The following is a 13023-nucleotide window of genomic DNA, read 5'->3' as shown; positions in this document are numbered from 1 at the left end:
CTCTCAGAACAGGTAACTGTGCCCTGCTGCACTAATGCATAAGGGTATTTTATCCAGTTAAGACTTCAGACTTAAGTTTTATGAACAGAGAAGGAAAAAAGCTGGTTTTCATTTAACACTTTCAGGGGCTAGAAATGATAATTCCAAAAATTCAACTTATTTCAAGTTACTGTTTAAAGGAAAAAGAAAAAACAAAAACAAACCCAGGTCCCTGCAACACATAAACCAAGAGGCTCATTCCAGCCTTTATTAGAATAATTACAACTAAAAGAAACATGGCACTTTCATTTTCACAGCAGAACAAGCATTTTATGAAGTAACTGGGTACAAAGCTATAGCAATACAGTGGAGAAAAAAATTAAATAAACCAAAACGAGAGTTTGCTGTAGACACCACAGCTGCTGTGTAAACCACAGCTTTCAGGACAGCAGAGTGCAATGCAGAGGCAGCAACAGCATCATTCTATGCTCAGGGAACCGGGGGACTGTCACACCAAACATGGTATCACCTAACTGTGTCCTAAGCCAGAGTGAAAGTAGAGGTGTGGAAATGAAGTGGTTTATTCATTTGGTTCACAGTCCTAATCAGTTTCCCTCTTCCAGCACAGCAGGTGGTTGAGTGCCTCCATTCAGACAATGGCTGTACAGTCACTGAGCCATCTGTGCCTCCATTGCCTGCGCTGTCCATTCTGGAGCTGTCTGACTTATCTTCTCCAGCAGGTTGTTAACCTGGAAACACAATGACTGAATCTGCTTGTCCCAAGTTGGCAAAGCTTCACGAGCTGGAAAAAAAAACAACAAAAAAACCCCAACAACAGCAAATATCAAACAAAAGCCATATAAAACAATGTAAAACTTAGTGATTATTTTGCCTTTTCAACTGCAACATTTTCTTCTACCACTGCCCCCACCTACCTCGAAGAGGAACACTCCTGGCAGCTACATCACACTAATTTTTTTATTCAAAAGCTATAATGATTTTGGCTGCCTGCCAGAAGCCTAACTCCTGCATTGCAAAGTAGAACTGAACAGGAAACTTCCTGGTGAACCTGCTCTTACATGGAGACTGATGGAATGAATTCCCACTTTCCAGCGGTTAAGAGAATGCATGGTAGGAAGGGTGGGCAAAGTGTGGTCCTCCGTTAAGGCAAACTCTGCCACCTCCTGGCCACAGCAAGAGACAGCAAGCTCGCTTCAGATAGAAGATATTAAGAAAGGCAGTTTTCTCACCCTGTGAGGCAACAACTCAAAAAGCTCACTCTGTGTGGTGCTTAAACAAATAAATTACTGTGGTGAAGCTTACTCTCAAAATGAACAATTCCGTCAATCTGATCAATGAATCCATTCATGCGACCCTCAGTTATCATCTGAGATGCTATCTTTTCTGCCTGAAACAACAGAAGAAAGATGTTAGACACTTCTTCCACTCTGAAACAAGTTTAAAATTATTAAGCCTTAATAGCCCTTATGGGTTTTTCAACATCTCCACATGCTGGGGTTGGGGACCCACCAACAACATAAATTATGAAATGATTAGACGTACTATCAGTGGTTCTAACTCCTCTATTGTTCATTCCACATCCTGTACCTTTCCTTCTCATAAGGTGCGCTAGATGTTTAATCTTCCTCATATTATTTCTTAATATTTAACTTGTTTACCTAATATCTACTACAGCTGTCTTCTCATGTCTCTGATGCTCCCCGTTTTTACAAGATGCAGAAAACTGATACCTTAGCTGCAGGGATCTCTAGTAATGCTCCAAGCTCTTCAAAAGTAATGTTATTGTAAAGTTTGCTTGCAGATAGTAAGTTGTGTTCAATAACAGCTCTGTCCAGGATACTGGAACCTTAGGGGTTAGATGAGGGAAAAAAATTCATTACTGTATGATTAAAATATTTGGTTTATAGTGTAGAGCAAATGGAAAACAAAGGGGTTATGTGTGCATAAGGTCCAGATGCATCTGCCTTGCATCAATGTTCTGCCATGCAGAGGAAAGAACAAAAAATGGATGGTGGATAACGTGGCTGATTTTAAGACAGGCAGCTTAAACCCCTTTTAATTTCCAGCAGAGCCCTTGGTTTTCCTACAGGACTCAGCATCAGAATTGAGGGAGTTTTACCTTCTGTGATCAGGCCCTAGCTTGCCAAATGGAAAGACTATCACATTCGGTTTATTCATTAAAGTACTTAGGAGTAAAATTAACCAGTCCCTTAGTATGCTTTTATGATGATAAACCTTCATGTAATTTCTCTCTTCTTGATTTAACAATTTAACTCATTTGCCCTTTAACCTTCAGTTGAAGATAAGCACATTATTAAATACCAACTAACCTGCATTCTTTAACTTACATGGACAGCCACAAATTGACCCAAGGAAAGGACTGCAGCTTACTGTTAGTAAGCACCTTTAATCGGTTTTCACCTCTGTGGTAGCACAGTTGTTTATTTGTCCTTAATCAATGAGCACTGTTCATTAGGAAGGATTTCCTGATTAAGAGGTGCTTCATGCTTATGTATTCTTCCACTTCAATATTCTTCTAATTCAGAAAATTGAGACCAGAATGTTAAAGATTTCAGTGAAGTCACTACTTCACATATTTCTCACTGTTCAGAGGTTCCAAGAACAGAGCTAATATGTCACTGAAACAGACCAGAAAAAGATTTGGAGAGTGCAAGGTCCAAGTCACCCCCTCACTATTGGTCATCTTCCAACCAAGTCAGGAAGCAGTCCAAATAAATTTATGATCTGTACAGACCATTTACGGCTTCATGCATATCACATGTTTCTAGGCATCCTATTTATAACAGTGCCTTAGAATTGGAGAAGTTCAAAAGGACAGAGACTCAAAGTATGAGGCAAGGTTAGAAACCCTGGAAGGTTGTCAGTGAAGAGGACTGTACATGGACAGAGAAAACACCATTTCACAAGTTATCTTCTAGAAGAATACTTCAAAACCTTAATAGCCAATCAGAAAGATCAACCATGGCTAAGAAGCTTTACTATTAAACTATACTGAGGGTAACATGTTGGGAAATAATTTTAAAATAACCATATAAGCAATAATAAATTCTTTTCCATCACACTTCTTGACTGCATTGGGCAAATCTAACTCCTGTGGATGATAGACCTAGCACTACAAGCCTTTAGAGAAATATGTACCATCAGCTGTAGTTGCTTTCTGGTGAGGCATTAGCATAGCTGCAAACTCTTGCAGTTGATTTCCACGAATAATTCTGTCAAGATACATTTTCTCCAAGATCCCATAGGCTGCCAGCTGCTGGCATCTCTCATCCTTGAAGAGTGTAGCAAGCATGCGAGAACGCTGTTGTCCTAGGAGAGTCAAGTAGAATCCTCCTAAATGACCACCGAAGTATTGAGTGTTTACAGGTAAACAGAGAGTTATCATGATTTTTTCCACAATAAATGCAATTAACAACAAAGCTCTACCAAAAAAGAAACTCTGCTGTGTTCAGTTCAAAAACAGTTTGCTAAAACACTGACCATCTTTTGCATCTTTAGCCAAGATGCCACCAAAGACACAGAACTAATCCAAATCTGAGTTAACAGTATGCCAATAGGCAATTCTGACACCATATTCACAATTCTGGGTTCCTCATCAAATCTTAGCTACAAGATCTCTCCCTACAAGTAATGCACAAGCTGACTTGCTTCACGGGATATGAAATACCTATGTTAGGTCTTTCATACAAAGATATACCACGTTTTTTTACCTGCTGATGCCAAAATAGTACAATGCAAAGCATGCTTTAATGCCTCCAGCCGCTCAGTTTCATGGACTATGCTCTTATAGGACAGCTCATTGTATCTTTGGGCAGCCTCAATGAACTTTCTTCTATAATCAAGAACTCGAGCATAGCAAACCTAGAAAGAAAATACGTCTCAGAAAAAAGTAACAGGGGTGGCTGCATAATATAGGGGTGTATAAATTGACACATTATCAAGTGACAGCTCCCATAAATATAGCTTCACTGCATCTTAGGGAAATCTGTGAATTATTAGCTCAACTTGCAAAGCCCTTACTAAAGCATCAAGGAAAGGAACTGAAAAGTGCATTTCCCAACACTATTCACATGTTAAACACTGCAAATGTCTAAATGCCAGAAACTAAGTAAATGAAATATTGTACAGCTGACACTGTACTTACATAAACTTCCCCTTCACTACTGACATTGACAGCTAGCACTTAGGTAGCAATTTGTAGGTTTCAAGTGTTTGCTTTTTCCTTTCGGCACTGTAACAGCATCTGATCTTTCTTCTCTCCCCTCCCTTAAGCTTTCTAAATGCTTACAGAAAATATTTACACTTCCAACTGAGTGCATGCTTTAAAACACAAAGTGGGAGAAAAAAAAAAAGGAAAAAACAACAAACCAAAACACACACCCCACCCCTACCCCCCCAAGTTACAGCTCATGAGCTTGTGGCACATCTGCTTTGTGCTGTAGAATTTTAAAGACCACCACTACCCTCCTGATCAGTACTGTCACACTGGAGTTATCACTGCTCATCCCAGTTACTAAAATGCTTTGAGAAATTAGTGTATGAACTATGTACACAGTAAACCCACAAAAGGTTAGCAATTACTTCATTACTTGAGACTTAAAGCTACTTTTATGGATGTGACCTACTACTTAATTATGCGGGGGGAGGGGGAAGTTTCAGTCGTTCCTAATATTGGATGCAATTTATTTCCCTACTTAGATTTACAGACAACAGTGAAGGCAAAACTTTCAACAATGTTTCGGACACTTTGAAGCCTAAGTTTTATTTGCAATAATGCCAGTAAAGCTGGCATTTAAATAACCTTTGCAGACTTATCTTCAAATCATAAAGAATGAGCTGTTTAATTATTGCTAAGATGTGGCTCTCAAGCTCCCGAAACCACTTAGAAGCTTTTCCCTTTGTCTATTTTCTCATTATGAAAGTTTTAGCAGCACTATATAAAAACAACTCAATGTGGAATCACCTCTCTTTAGAAAGAGAAAGCAACAAAGCAAGTTAGACAACCTTATAATGGATTTGCAGCTGTTCGTTAGTTGATTCATTCTGAAGCAGGGAAGCTCGATTAATATAAGCTTCTGCTTGAACTGGGTCATCATCCTCCAGATACAGCCTGGCAATTTTCAGGTAGGTCTCCAGTTTATAATCTACATTGTACTGTCTGTAAAGAAACAGAAAAGCAAGTACTCAGAGTCGCTCCACAACTACCCCTGCTCTTAGCTGTTCTAAACATATATTATGATTCTTAAGCATTTGGCAACATCTGCTTTACCTTGCTTGCTTCACCCCTAACAACAAAATTAGTATGCTCTGTTCAGGGTAAGGAAATCTGAGATGAATGTCAATATAGAACTGGCTCCTACGAACAAAAATAATGCTGTCCACCAAGAGACAAATGTACACTCTAATAATGTGGTTTTAGTGGACTAGTCTTTTAAGCCACTGATTGCTTCAGTTAAGAAGCAATCTTCAAGTGGAACAAATAGGTGCTAAACATGCAAAAGCTATAGCAATTCCTTCTACATGCACACAAAGAAAGAGGATAGAAAGGACAGCCAAAGAAAAGTAACAGAAAGAGTTCTAGACTTAAAAAAACCCAACCAATCCACAAAGAAACAAAACACTACAAAACCCCTCAACTGTATTTGTTAATATCCAATTTCAAATTATGTCTTCATTGAGAACTGTAAAGGCAAACTCACAGAAGAACTGCCACCTTCCAAGACTCTTTCAATAACTTAGAAGCAGCTTTGTGAAATACTATCAAAAAGGCTGTTTATCAACGAGACTAATAAACATTGCAAAACTTCCAGTGCAGTATTTTGACCCACTAAACATGCTGTCACATCAAGCTATGCTTTCGTCATCCAACAATAGTTCTGTCATCAGCTACTGAAACCCTGGGATAATATGCAACCCAAAAATTCTCCTCACTGTTCTAGTTAAGTACAAAGGGAGCAAACATACTTTACAACCCAGAACTATGTCTAGCACAGCACTTACTTTTGCCCTGTTTCCAAAGGGATCCCCACCAATACTTGTGCTGCATTTCTCCAGTCTTCTTCTTTCTCATAGATTGATGCAAGATGTTGCCTTATTGAAGCGACCTCAACAAAAACAAAAGTAATAGCAAATGCTATAGAAGTTGCATGGCTCTGTATTAACCTGCAAAGTATTTGTTCTTGTTCATGAATCCCCTCAACCAGTACCCTAGCTCCACAGACACAGCAACCTGCACACACGCAACTCTTCCCACATGAGAAGTCCCATGTGGACTCCTGGATCAGACTTCAATACCAAGCTTTTTAAATGAGTGCTAGTTCGAAGCATTTTCACTTAGCTTGTGACAAACTAAAAGGAATTGATCTTCAAGGACCGATAGGTATTAACCTTTTATAAAGCTTTTTAAAAGATGAAATGAGGCTTTCAAGAACTGGTGCACCAAGATTCACAAGCCATGTCTTGCAGTTATACCTCATACCATACCTGTAAGATATGAATGAGGTGAACTACGATTAGATCGTAATGAAGAAACTTCTACTTTGTAGAGCATCTGTCAGCAGGTAAAATATCAGTGCTTATAATCTGGGGTTTATATACAAAAGTGTGGGTAGAAAAAAAAGGAATCATCTGATGTCTTGGATTTAATTTATGCATAATCATTTTAACATATAGGCAAGCGTGTTCAATTAATACTTAAAGCTGATTAAAAAGATAGAAGATAAAGAGAAGCAAATACAAATCATGGCAGAAACTGCCTTTTCTTCTCAAATGCTAGATCCTAAAGGCTTTTTATGTAAACATCATCTGTAAAAACTCTCAGATGATGGTGAATGCTCAATAACAAAACCGAGGACTGAACTGAAAAGCAACTGCTGCATATTCAGTAGTTAACTAGAACCACGACTCAAGAGAACATTTTTTTCTGGTAAAATTATTATGGCTGAAATGCACACATATTTATTTTGAAACAAAAATTATTTGTCAAGATGCTTCTCTCTTTACATCACCTGCCTGTTCCTTTAGCTGTGTAAAATGCAATATAGTAAGAACCAGTATGCCTCTCAACAGTACTCCCAGTAGCTCAAGCATTGTTTCACTTTAAGAGGCCATTTTCCTATAGCAGAGGAATTAAATGCCCAGCATCCTGATGAAGTAACAAAGTCTGTACTCTTTGCAAGGTCCTAAATACTCTACATTTTGCTCAGGTTTTGCATGTACAGGAATGCAAAACTGTACTCTAAGTAGGAACATTTGTTTTGAACAGTTCTGATGACTTAAAATCATAAGCAGATAGATAAGCAGGAAAAAAAAAAAACAAACCAAGCCTGCAAACAAAAAATTCCTTGTCACTGATCTCTCACCTGCTCTTCAAATGAAATAACTCTAGGCTGTATTTTTTCCAAGGTGAAGTGGTAAATTTCTTTGGCTGTGCTGTCAGGAAGACTTGGAAGATGTGTACAGAAGTCTGTCAGTAGCTGACGTGAGATCACTAGACTGACATTCTCGTTCACCACTGGTTCAGAGACACATGGAAGAAAAACACAAGATAGATGCAATGTTTGCCAGTGCCTTCACTGTATGCAATAACTTGCTTTTTTAATTTTGAGTAGTTCAAATTTCAAAATCTGTATCTATGTGAAATTTGGGGGGGTTTCTTTGTTTTTTTTAGAGGGTGATTGTTTTTTTTTCCTTCTTGGAAAGTTTATTTACACTAGAGGTCACTAGAGTCCTAACCTGACAGATAATTAATTTCTCACTGATTCATAGTTTAGAGATGCTTCATCCTGAATCACTGTTCTCAGTTGCTGAAACATCTCAAACAAAATAAACTATTAGGCTAAATTCACTAAGCTTATTGTTAACTTTAAAAAATCGTAACTGGTATAATTTATAGAGGTATACTACTAACCAAAAATCTAATACAACACAAAAAAAACCCCAACACAAGCTATCATTTCTTCTTGACAGTTTTCCAAACCAATTTGAAATGGGAAAAGAAGGGGATTGTTAGTTTAAATACCACCTGGCATTCGGTATCAGTTTTAGCATTTAAGAGATTACTTGATGTTTTTACCTTCTGATCCTGTCACACTGTCAAGTTAGAAAGCTGTTACCACTTGCAAACCTTACAAGCCCATTCTCCCTAAACTTCTGAAAGTGGTGATGATGGCTCCTCCTTTATTTGTGTTTGAGTTCCAACAGGACCAAAATACCACTTATTTAGGTAGCCTCACATAGAGTTAACAAATACTGAGTCCCACAGACCTCTGGCCTTCACTTAGTGTGCAACTGACTACACTAGATGCACTTACTTGCTTCTACAAAAGCTTTCAAAGCTTCAAGTTGTTCTGCACCCGACAGCTGAATGGCTTTTTCCAATATTTGACGATATCTGTCCACAGATTAAAAAAAAAAAAAAAAAAAAAAAAAATCACTCATAGGGCACATTTTTTCACTAACAAATTGCATTTCTTTTATTAAATTTTCTATGTCAGAGCCCTACTTATACTTTTATTTTCTATATTCTTGAGGTAGCAATTTTCCCAAGTGTTTTTGCTCAAATGTCAAGAACATTCACTTGGAATTGGTATCCCAGAATTAGATTCTCAGATAACATAGTTATTTTCTTATCTAAGAATATATACGTAAATTTTAAAGTTAAAAAAAGAAATCATGTCCCTAGAATAGTGCACAGAAAAAGTAATAAAAACTACATCCCTCAGAGATTAAGGTTAATAAAGTTAGTCAAATGTTCAAATTGCCATACTCAATAAGAATGAGAAACAGTGATGGGAATAGGATATAAATAATGTTACAGCCACTTGATATGAGCATAGGCACAGGCTCTGCATTTTTAAGTGTTTATTCCTGCAAAAAATGACAGCTCCAGTTTTCACACTCCATGAAGTTAATTCACTTTGCCTGGGCCATAACCTCAGCGTGTGCCATACTGCTTAAGTACTACATTCATGCTGAAACCACATTTTGAGAGGATTCTTTCCAAGTTTTTACACGGAACTCCTAAAAGCGAAGAAATTTCTCTACAGAATAAGCAACTGGACTGGGGAAGAATTTCTGTCTACTGACGGACATCTGACCGAATTCTCAGGGGAAAGAAAATGTACATGACACATTACACTGTGAGTAGCTCAAACCCCAACGTTTGATATTTAAAATACCCACACTAATGAAAATAAGAACAGTGGGGTTACTGACATATCTACAGAAAACGAATTCCCTGGCCTATCAGTTTCGCGCAGCCGATGGGCATGCAGTCGAGCTCTGAGGTGCTGCGGGCACACACACGAGGTTGCTAAGGCCTCAAGCCTATGCCGAGACACCGCCAGCACAGACTAGATCGTTGTTACAAACGATAAATAAACAAAAGATGACAAATATCACGAAGCGAAATCTTTCTTCTATTGAAAAAAGGGCGGCCGTGGGGCAAGAGCTGCCTCGCCCGCTCAGGGGCCTGCAGCCTCCTTTTCACCTCTCCCCGCTCCCAAGGGCCACTCGCCCCCCTCCTCCCTGCCGGGAGCCGGCACTCACTTGCCCGCCAGATCCTTGTGCGAGCCACTGGAGTTCATCAGCTGCGCCAGGTCCTGCCTCACAGCGGCCGCCATCTTCACCAACCCGCCGCCGTCCCCCTGGCGCGACGCGCGCCTCCTCTTACCATAGAGCCGCGCCGCCCGCAGGATAGACGGACCGCGGCGAGGTCACGTGGAGAGCAGGGAGGGCCGCACCAGGCAGCACTCGCCCGGGGGGAATAAAGCTCAGGCAGACCCCACGCACACGTCCCCCTCAGGGCTGCGAAGCGGCATATATATAAATATACACGTACAGAACCACGCTTTTCGGCAGCCTCTAACCCAGACCAAGGCCTAAGGCCAACCCAATGTAGGCCGCGCCGGGCCCTCCTTGAGTGCGGCGAGCGGCCCCGGAAGCTGGCAGGGAGGCGGTCCCGGAAGCGCGGGGTGGGGCGCCGCGCCGGCGGTTGCCAGGGCGGCGAGGCGCAGTATTATGGGATGCGGCGGGGGAATGGCGCGGGGCGCGTGATTTTGAACAAACACGGCGGCTTCGTCCCGGCCGCTACCGCCGCCACGGCCGCCGGCCGCGGTAGCGGGGGGTAGTGGACCGGCGGCGGCGCAAGGCGCGGGGAGCGGGCGGTGAGAAGCATTCATAGCAATAGTGGCGGAGGAGGAGGAGAAGGAAGAGTGCCCGCCCGCCCGGTGAGTGCGAGGGGCGGGAAAGCGCCGGCAGGAGGATGAAGAAGCGGGTGGAGGCACAGCCCCGCTGACGGGGGGGGCAGTGGCGAAGCTCAGGAGAGAGCAGCAAAGCACTGACAACCTCCTCCCGCCTGAAAGGCAGAGGCCCGGCCCCGCTGGCCGCGCTCCCTGCCGCGGGGCGGGCTCCCGGGCGGCCCCGCGGACCTCCCCGGGCTTTCGGGCACAGGCATTCCGGTCGTCCCGCTGCCGCGGGGAATGCCCGCTCGGCGGGTCTCATCACCGTTGCTCGTTGAGATCAACTGCGCCCAAAGCTGCGGTGGGGTTAAAAAGGATCCGGGGAGCGGCGGCGGGGCGGCGGGAGGAGCCGGCGGGGGGAGGACTGCGACGCCGAGGCTTCCTCCTTGGACGGGGGGTCCGTGCAAAGCCCGCCGCCTTCCCTGCCGGTCCGGAAGCAGTTGGTGTTTGGCGGTGGGGCAGATCGGGGCGGGGCGGCGGGGGCAGGTGCGGCGGGGGCGGGCCGCGGGGACCGGTGGTGACGGGATGAAAATGGCGGATCTTTCGAAATACGGTGGCGGCTGCTGGCGGTGCCCGGCTGCTCTCTCCCGCCGATGAGGTGAGGCCCCGGGGGGCGGGCGGGGGCGGCCGTCGCTGGCGTCGTGCGATTCCAATGGTGGCGGTTGCTGGGGCTCGCCTCGCTGGGCCCGGGGCCGGCGGGCCCCAGCTCCTTTGGCCTACGGGACACCGCGTCGGGCGGTGGGGAGCCTTCGGGGCCGGTCCCCGGTTGTGGCGGCGGCCGGACGCGGTGGCAGCTGGTTTAGGGCCGGAGACTCTTCTCGACAGGTTTTTGCTCTCTACAACTACCTGAAAGATGGTTGTAGTGAGATGGGGTTGTTCTCTTCTCGCCAGTAACAAGTGACAGGGCAAGAGGTAAAGGCCTAAAGCTGCACCAGGGGTGGTTTGCACTGGATGTTAGGAACAATTTCTTTACTGAAGGGTGGGCAGGCATTGGAACAGGCTGCTCAGGTCAGTGGTGGAATCACTGTCTCTGAAAATGTTTATAAACTGGATGGACGAGGCACTTAGTGACATGGTTGAGTGGTGGCCTTGGTAGTCCTGGAATAATGGTTGGACTTGATGAGTTTAAAGGTCTCTTCCAACCCCGCTAATTTTTGATTTGCCGGTGTGGCTCGTTGGAGGGACCAGGCTGCCCCCAGAGGACCTGCCAGGGCTGTGCTGGACTTGGACCAGGGTGATGACGACCTTCCTTTCTCTGCGGGGATGCTCACTCAGGCTCTGCTTGCAGAGTGGGGTACGGTGAAAACGGCATAGTCTGTTTTCTACACTTCTTAATTCTCCCAAGTACGGGGATGTACCTGCGCCTTCAGTGTGCTGCAGCACAGCTGAGGGCAGCTGTTGATTTTGAAGTGAATTTAGCTGGACTGTCTTTTGGAATAGTCCCTGCTTCAGTTTTCATTGCTCTTTTCATGAGGTATATTGGTGATCAGAATGTGTTACTAATTATTTGTGGCTTTGACTTTGAAGCACGTCGTGTACTAATTACGTAATGTTTGGGATGGAGGTTTTGAGTTCTGGAAAGCACTGTGGCATTGAACAAGATTGTGAACAGGAGGAAAGCTCTCAGACTTAAGACTTCAGGTGAAGAAAGAAGAGATATTTATATGGTCTTCCATTAGGTTCATCCTTCTGAACAGTTGCTTGAAGTATATTGCAGTTATTGTAGAAAATACTGAATACAGAAAAGTAATTTAGAATATTCTTGCAACATTTACATAAAGTTGGCAATAACAGGCAATGTCTTGTGTGTGTGGTTAGCTTATTCACAATAACTTTGGCTGATCAGAGACAAGAAGAGCAGTAAGGTATCAGCTGAGTATTTATTCTGTTAAGGGAATCCTTTTGTAAAATAAAATGCATTAGACTTGTCTTTTTTTTTTTTTTCCTCAAGATACCCAGTTTACATATGTGTCAGCAAGTGGTTACATATTTTGTACAGACTTGTATCAACCTACAGGCAGATGTAAGGCTGTATTACTCTGTAGGTTAGGCACTTTTAAACACTGGCTTGGAAAGTGTATTAGAAAATAGAGCCTAGATTCTCAAATGGGTTTGAAAGTACTTCATGCTTGTTGTAATGCAATAAGTTTCAAAAGTTTGTTATGCAGGGTTGATTGTTCAGTTTATGTATCCAGAACTATCTGTTGTTTGACTTGGTTATACTTCTGTGATATCCAAACCTGATAGTTTGTAACTGCATGCTCTGAATGCTTCAGCTAGAATTCTCAAAAAGCTTTAACTGGTTTCAGGTTTGGTGTCTGATAACCACAGGAAAACGGAGTGTGGCAGCCAGATTTCAGCGATAAAGACATTGTTGTCTCATATGTTTGGATATAATTTCTTTTTGGTTTTGAAAAGCAGTCAAAGCCTCTTAGGTTCTTTTCCTTACATTTGTTAGAAAAATCATGTAGGGGGGGAGTAAGGTAGATTGGAGGTGTCTGGTTTGATTCTTGCTTCAGCAATGAGCTGTGCTTTCTTATCTATCACTTGGCCTGCTTGTGCTTCTGTTCCCTTCCTTTGCTACAGAGGTAGTGCTTTCTTTAGGTGCTGTTAGAAACACATCTCAGTGTCCTGTGGAATTTATATGCTACAATGATGGGATTCATAACAAGCAACTAGGAGACAAACTCAGGGTTCTGGGTGGTTTTGTTGGTTAGTTGTTTGATTCTGTTGGGGGGTTTTGGTGTTTTTTGGGGGAGAG

At 42.9% G+C, this 13023-nt stretch overlaps 2 protein-coding genes across 5 annotated transcripts in view; one reads left to right on the top strand and one right to left on the bottom strand.

Annotated features, from left to right (window-relative positions):
* Positions 1 to 221: 221 nt before the first annotated feature.
* COPS4 (COP9 signalosome subunit 4) lies at positions 222 to 9805 on the bottom strand. Of its 2 annotated transcripts, none has more exons than XM_061479940.1 (10): positions 9571 to 9805; positions 8334 to 8413; positions 7383 to 7534; positions 6022 to 6125; positions 5026 to 5179; positions 3732 to 3882; positions 3160 to 3354; positions 1731 to 1846; positions 1303 to 1387; positions 222 to 781 (listed from the first exon to the last, which is right to left on the bottom strand). In XM_061479940.1, the coding sequence occupies exons 1-10, from the start codon at positions 9642 to 9644 to the stop codon at positions 648 to 650; spliced, it is 1245 nt and encodes a 414-aa protein (XP_061335924.1). In that variant the 5' UTR covers positions 9645 to 9805; the 3' UTR covers positions 222 to 647. The 2 variants fall into 2 exon arrangements, with proteins under 2 accessions (XP_061335924.1, XP_061335935.1); XM_061479951.1 differs by having other exon boundaries at positions 3160 to 3330; positions 9571 to 9804.
* A 170-nt stretch (positions 9806 to 9975) lies between these two features.
* LIN54 (lin-54 DREAM MuvB core complex component) overlaps positions 9976 to 13023 on the top strand; it is a 40133-nt gene continuing 37085 nt past the window's right edge. The window contains exon 1 of one of the 3 annotated variants that reach the window (XM_061479578.1): positions 9976 to 10250. The gene's annotated coding sequence lies outside the window, so the exon portion shown is untranslated. Of the gene's footprint in view, positions 10251 to 10724; positions 10861 to 13023 lie in introns of those variants that run through there. The other 2 variants (XM_061479601.1, XM_061479584.1) reach the window with 2 other exon arrangements.

Source organism: Pezoporus flaviventris, unplaced genomic scaffold (assembly GCF_033815535.1).
Source record: "Pezoporus flaviventris isolate CSIRO_AGI_PZ_B2104156 unplaced genomic scaffold, CSIRO_AGI_Pfla_v1 ptg000002l, whole genome shotgun sequence".
Lineage (NCBI taxonomy): Eukaryota > Metazoa > Chordata > Aves > Psittaciformes > Psittacidae > Pezoporus > Pezoporus flaviventris.
Note: the sequence above shows the minus strand (reverse complement) of the source record. Positions and strands in the feature narration are given on the sequence as shown.

Excerpts from the sequence above, each read along its gene's own strand:
- COPS4 (XM_061479940.1), bottom strand. The coding sequence starts at position 9,644 with ATGGCGGCCGCTGTGAGGCAGGACCTGGCGCAGCTGATGAACTCCAGT. Across the intron at positions 6,126-7,382 it reads TTATTTCATTTGAAGAGCAG|GTCGCTTCAATAAGGCAACA; the intron begins GTGAGAGATCAG and ends GTTTTTGTTGAG. Across the intron at positions 782-1,302 it reads CGGAATTGTTCATTTTGAGA|CTCGTGAAGCTTTGCCAACT; the intron begins GTAAGCTTCACC and ends TTTTTTTTCCAG.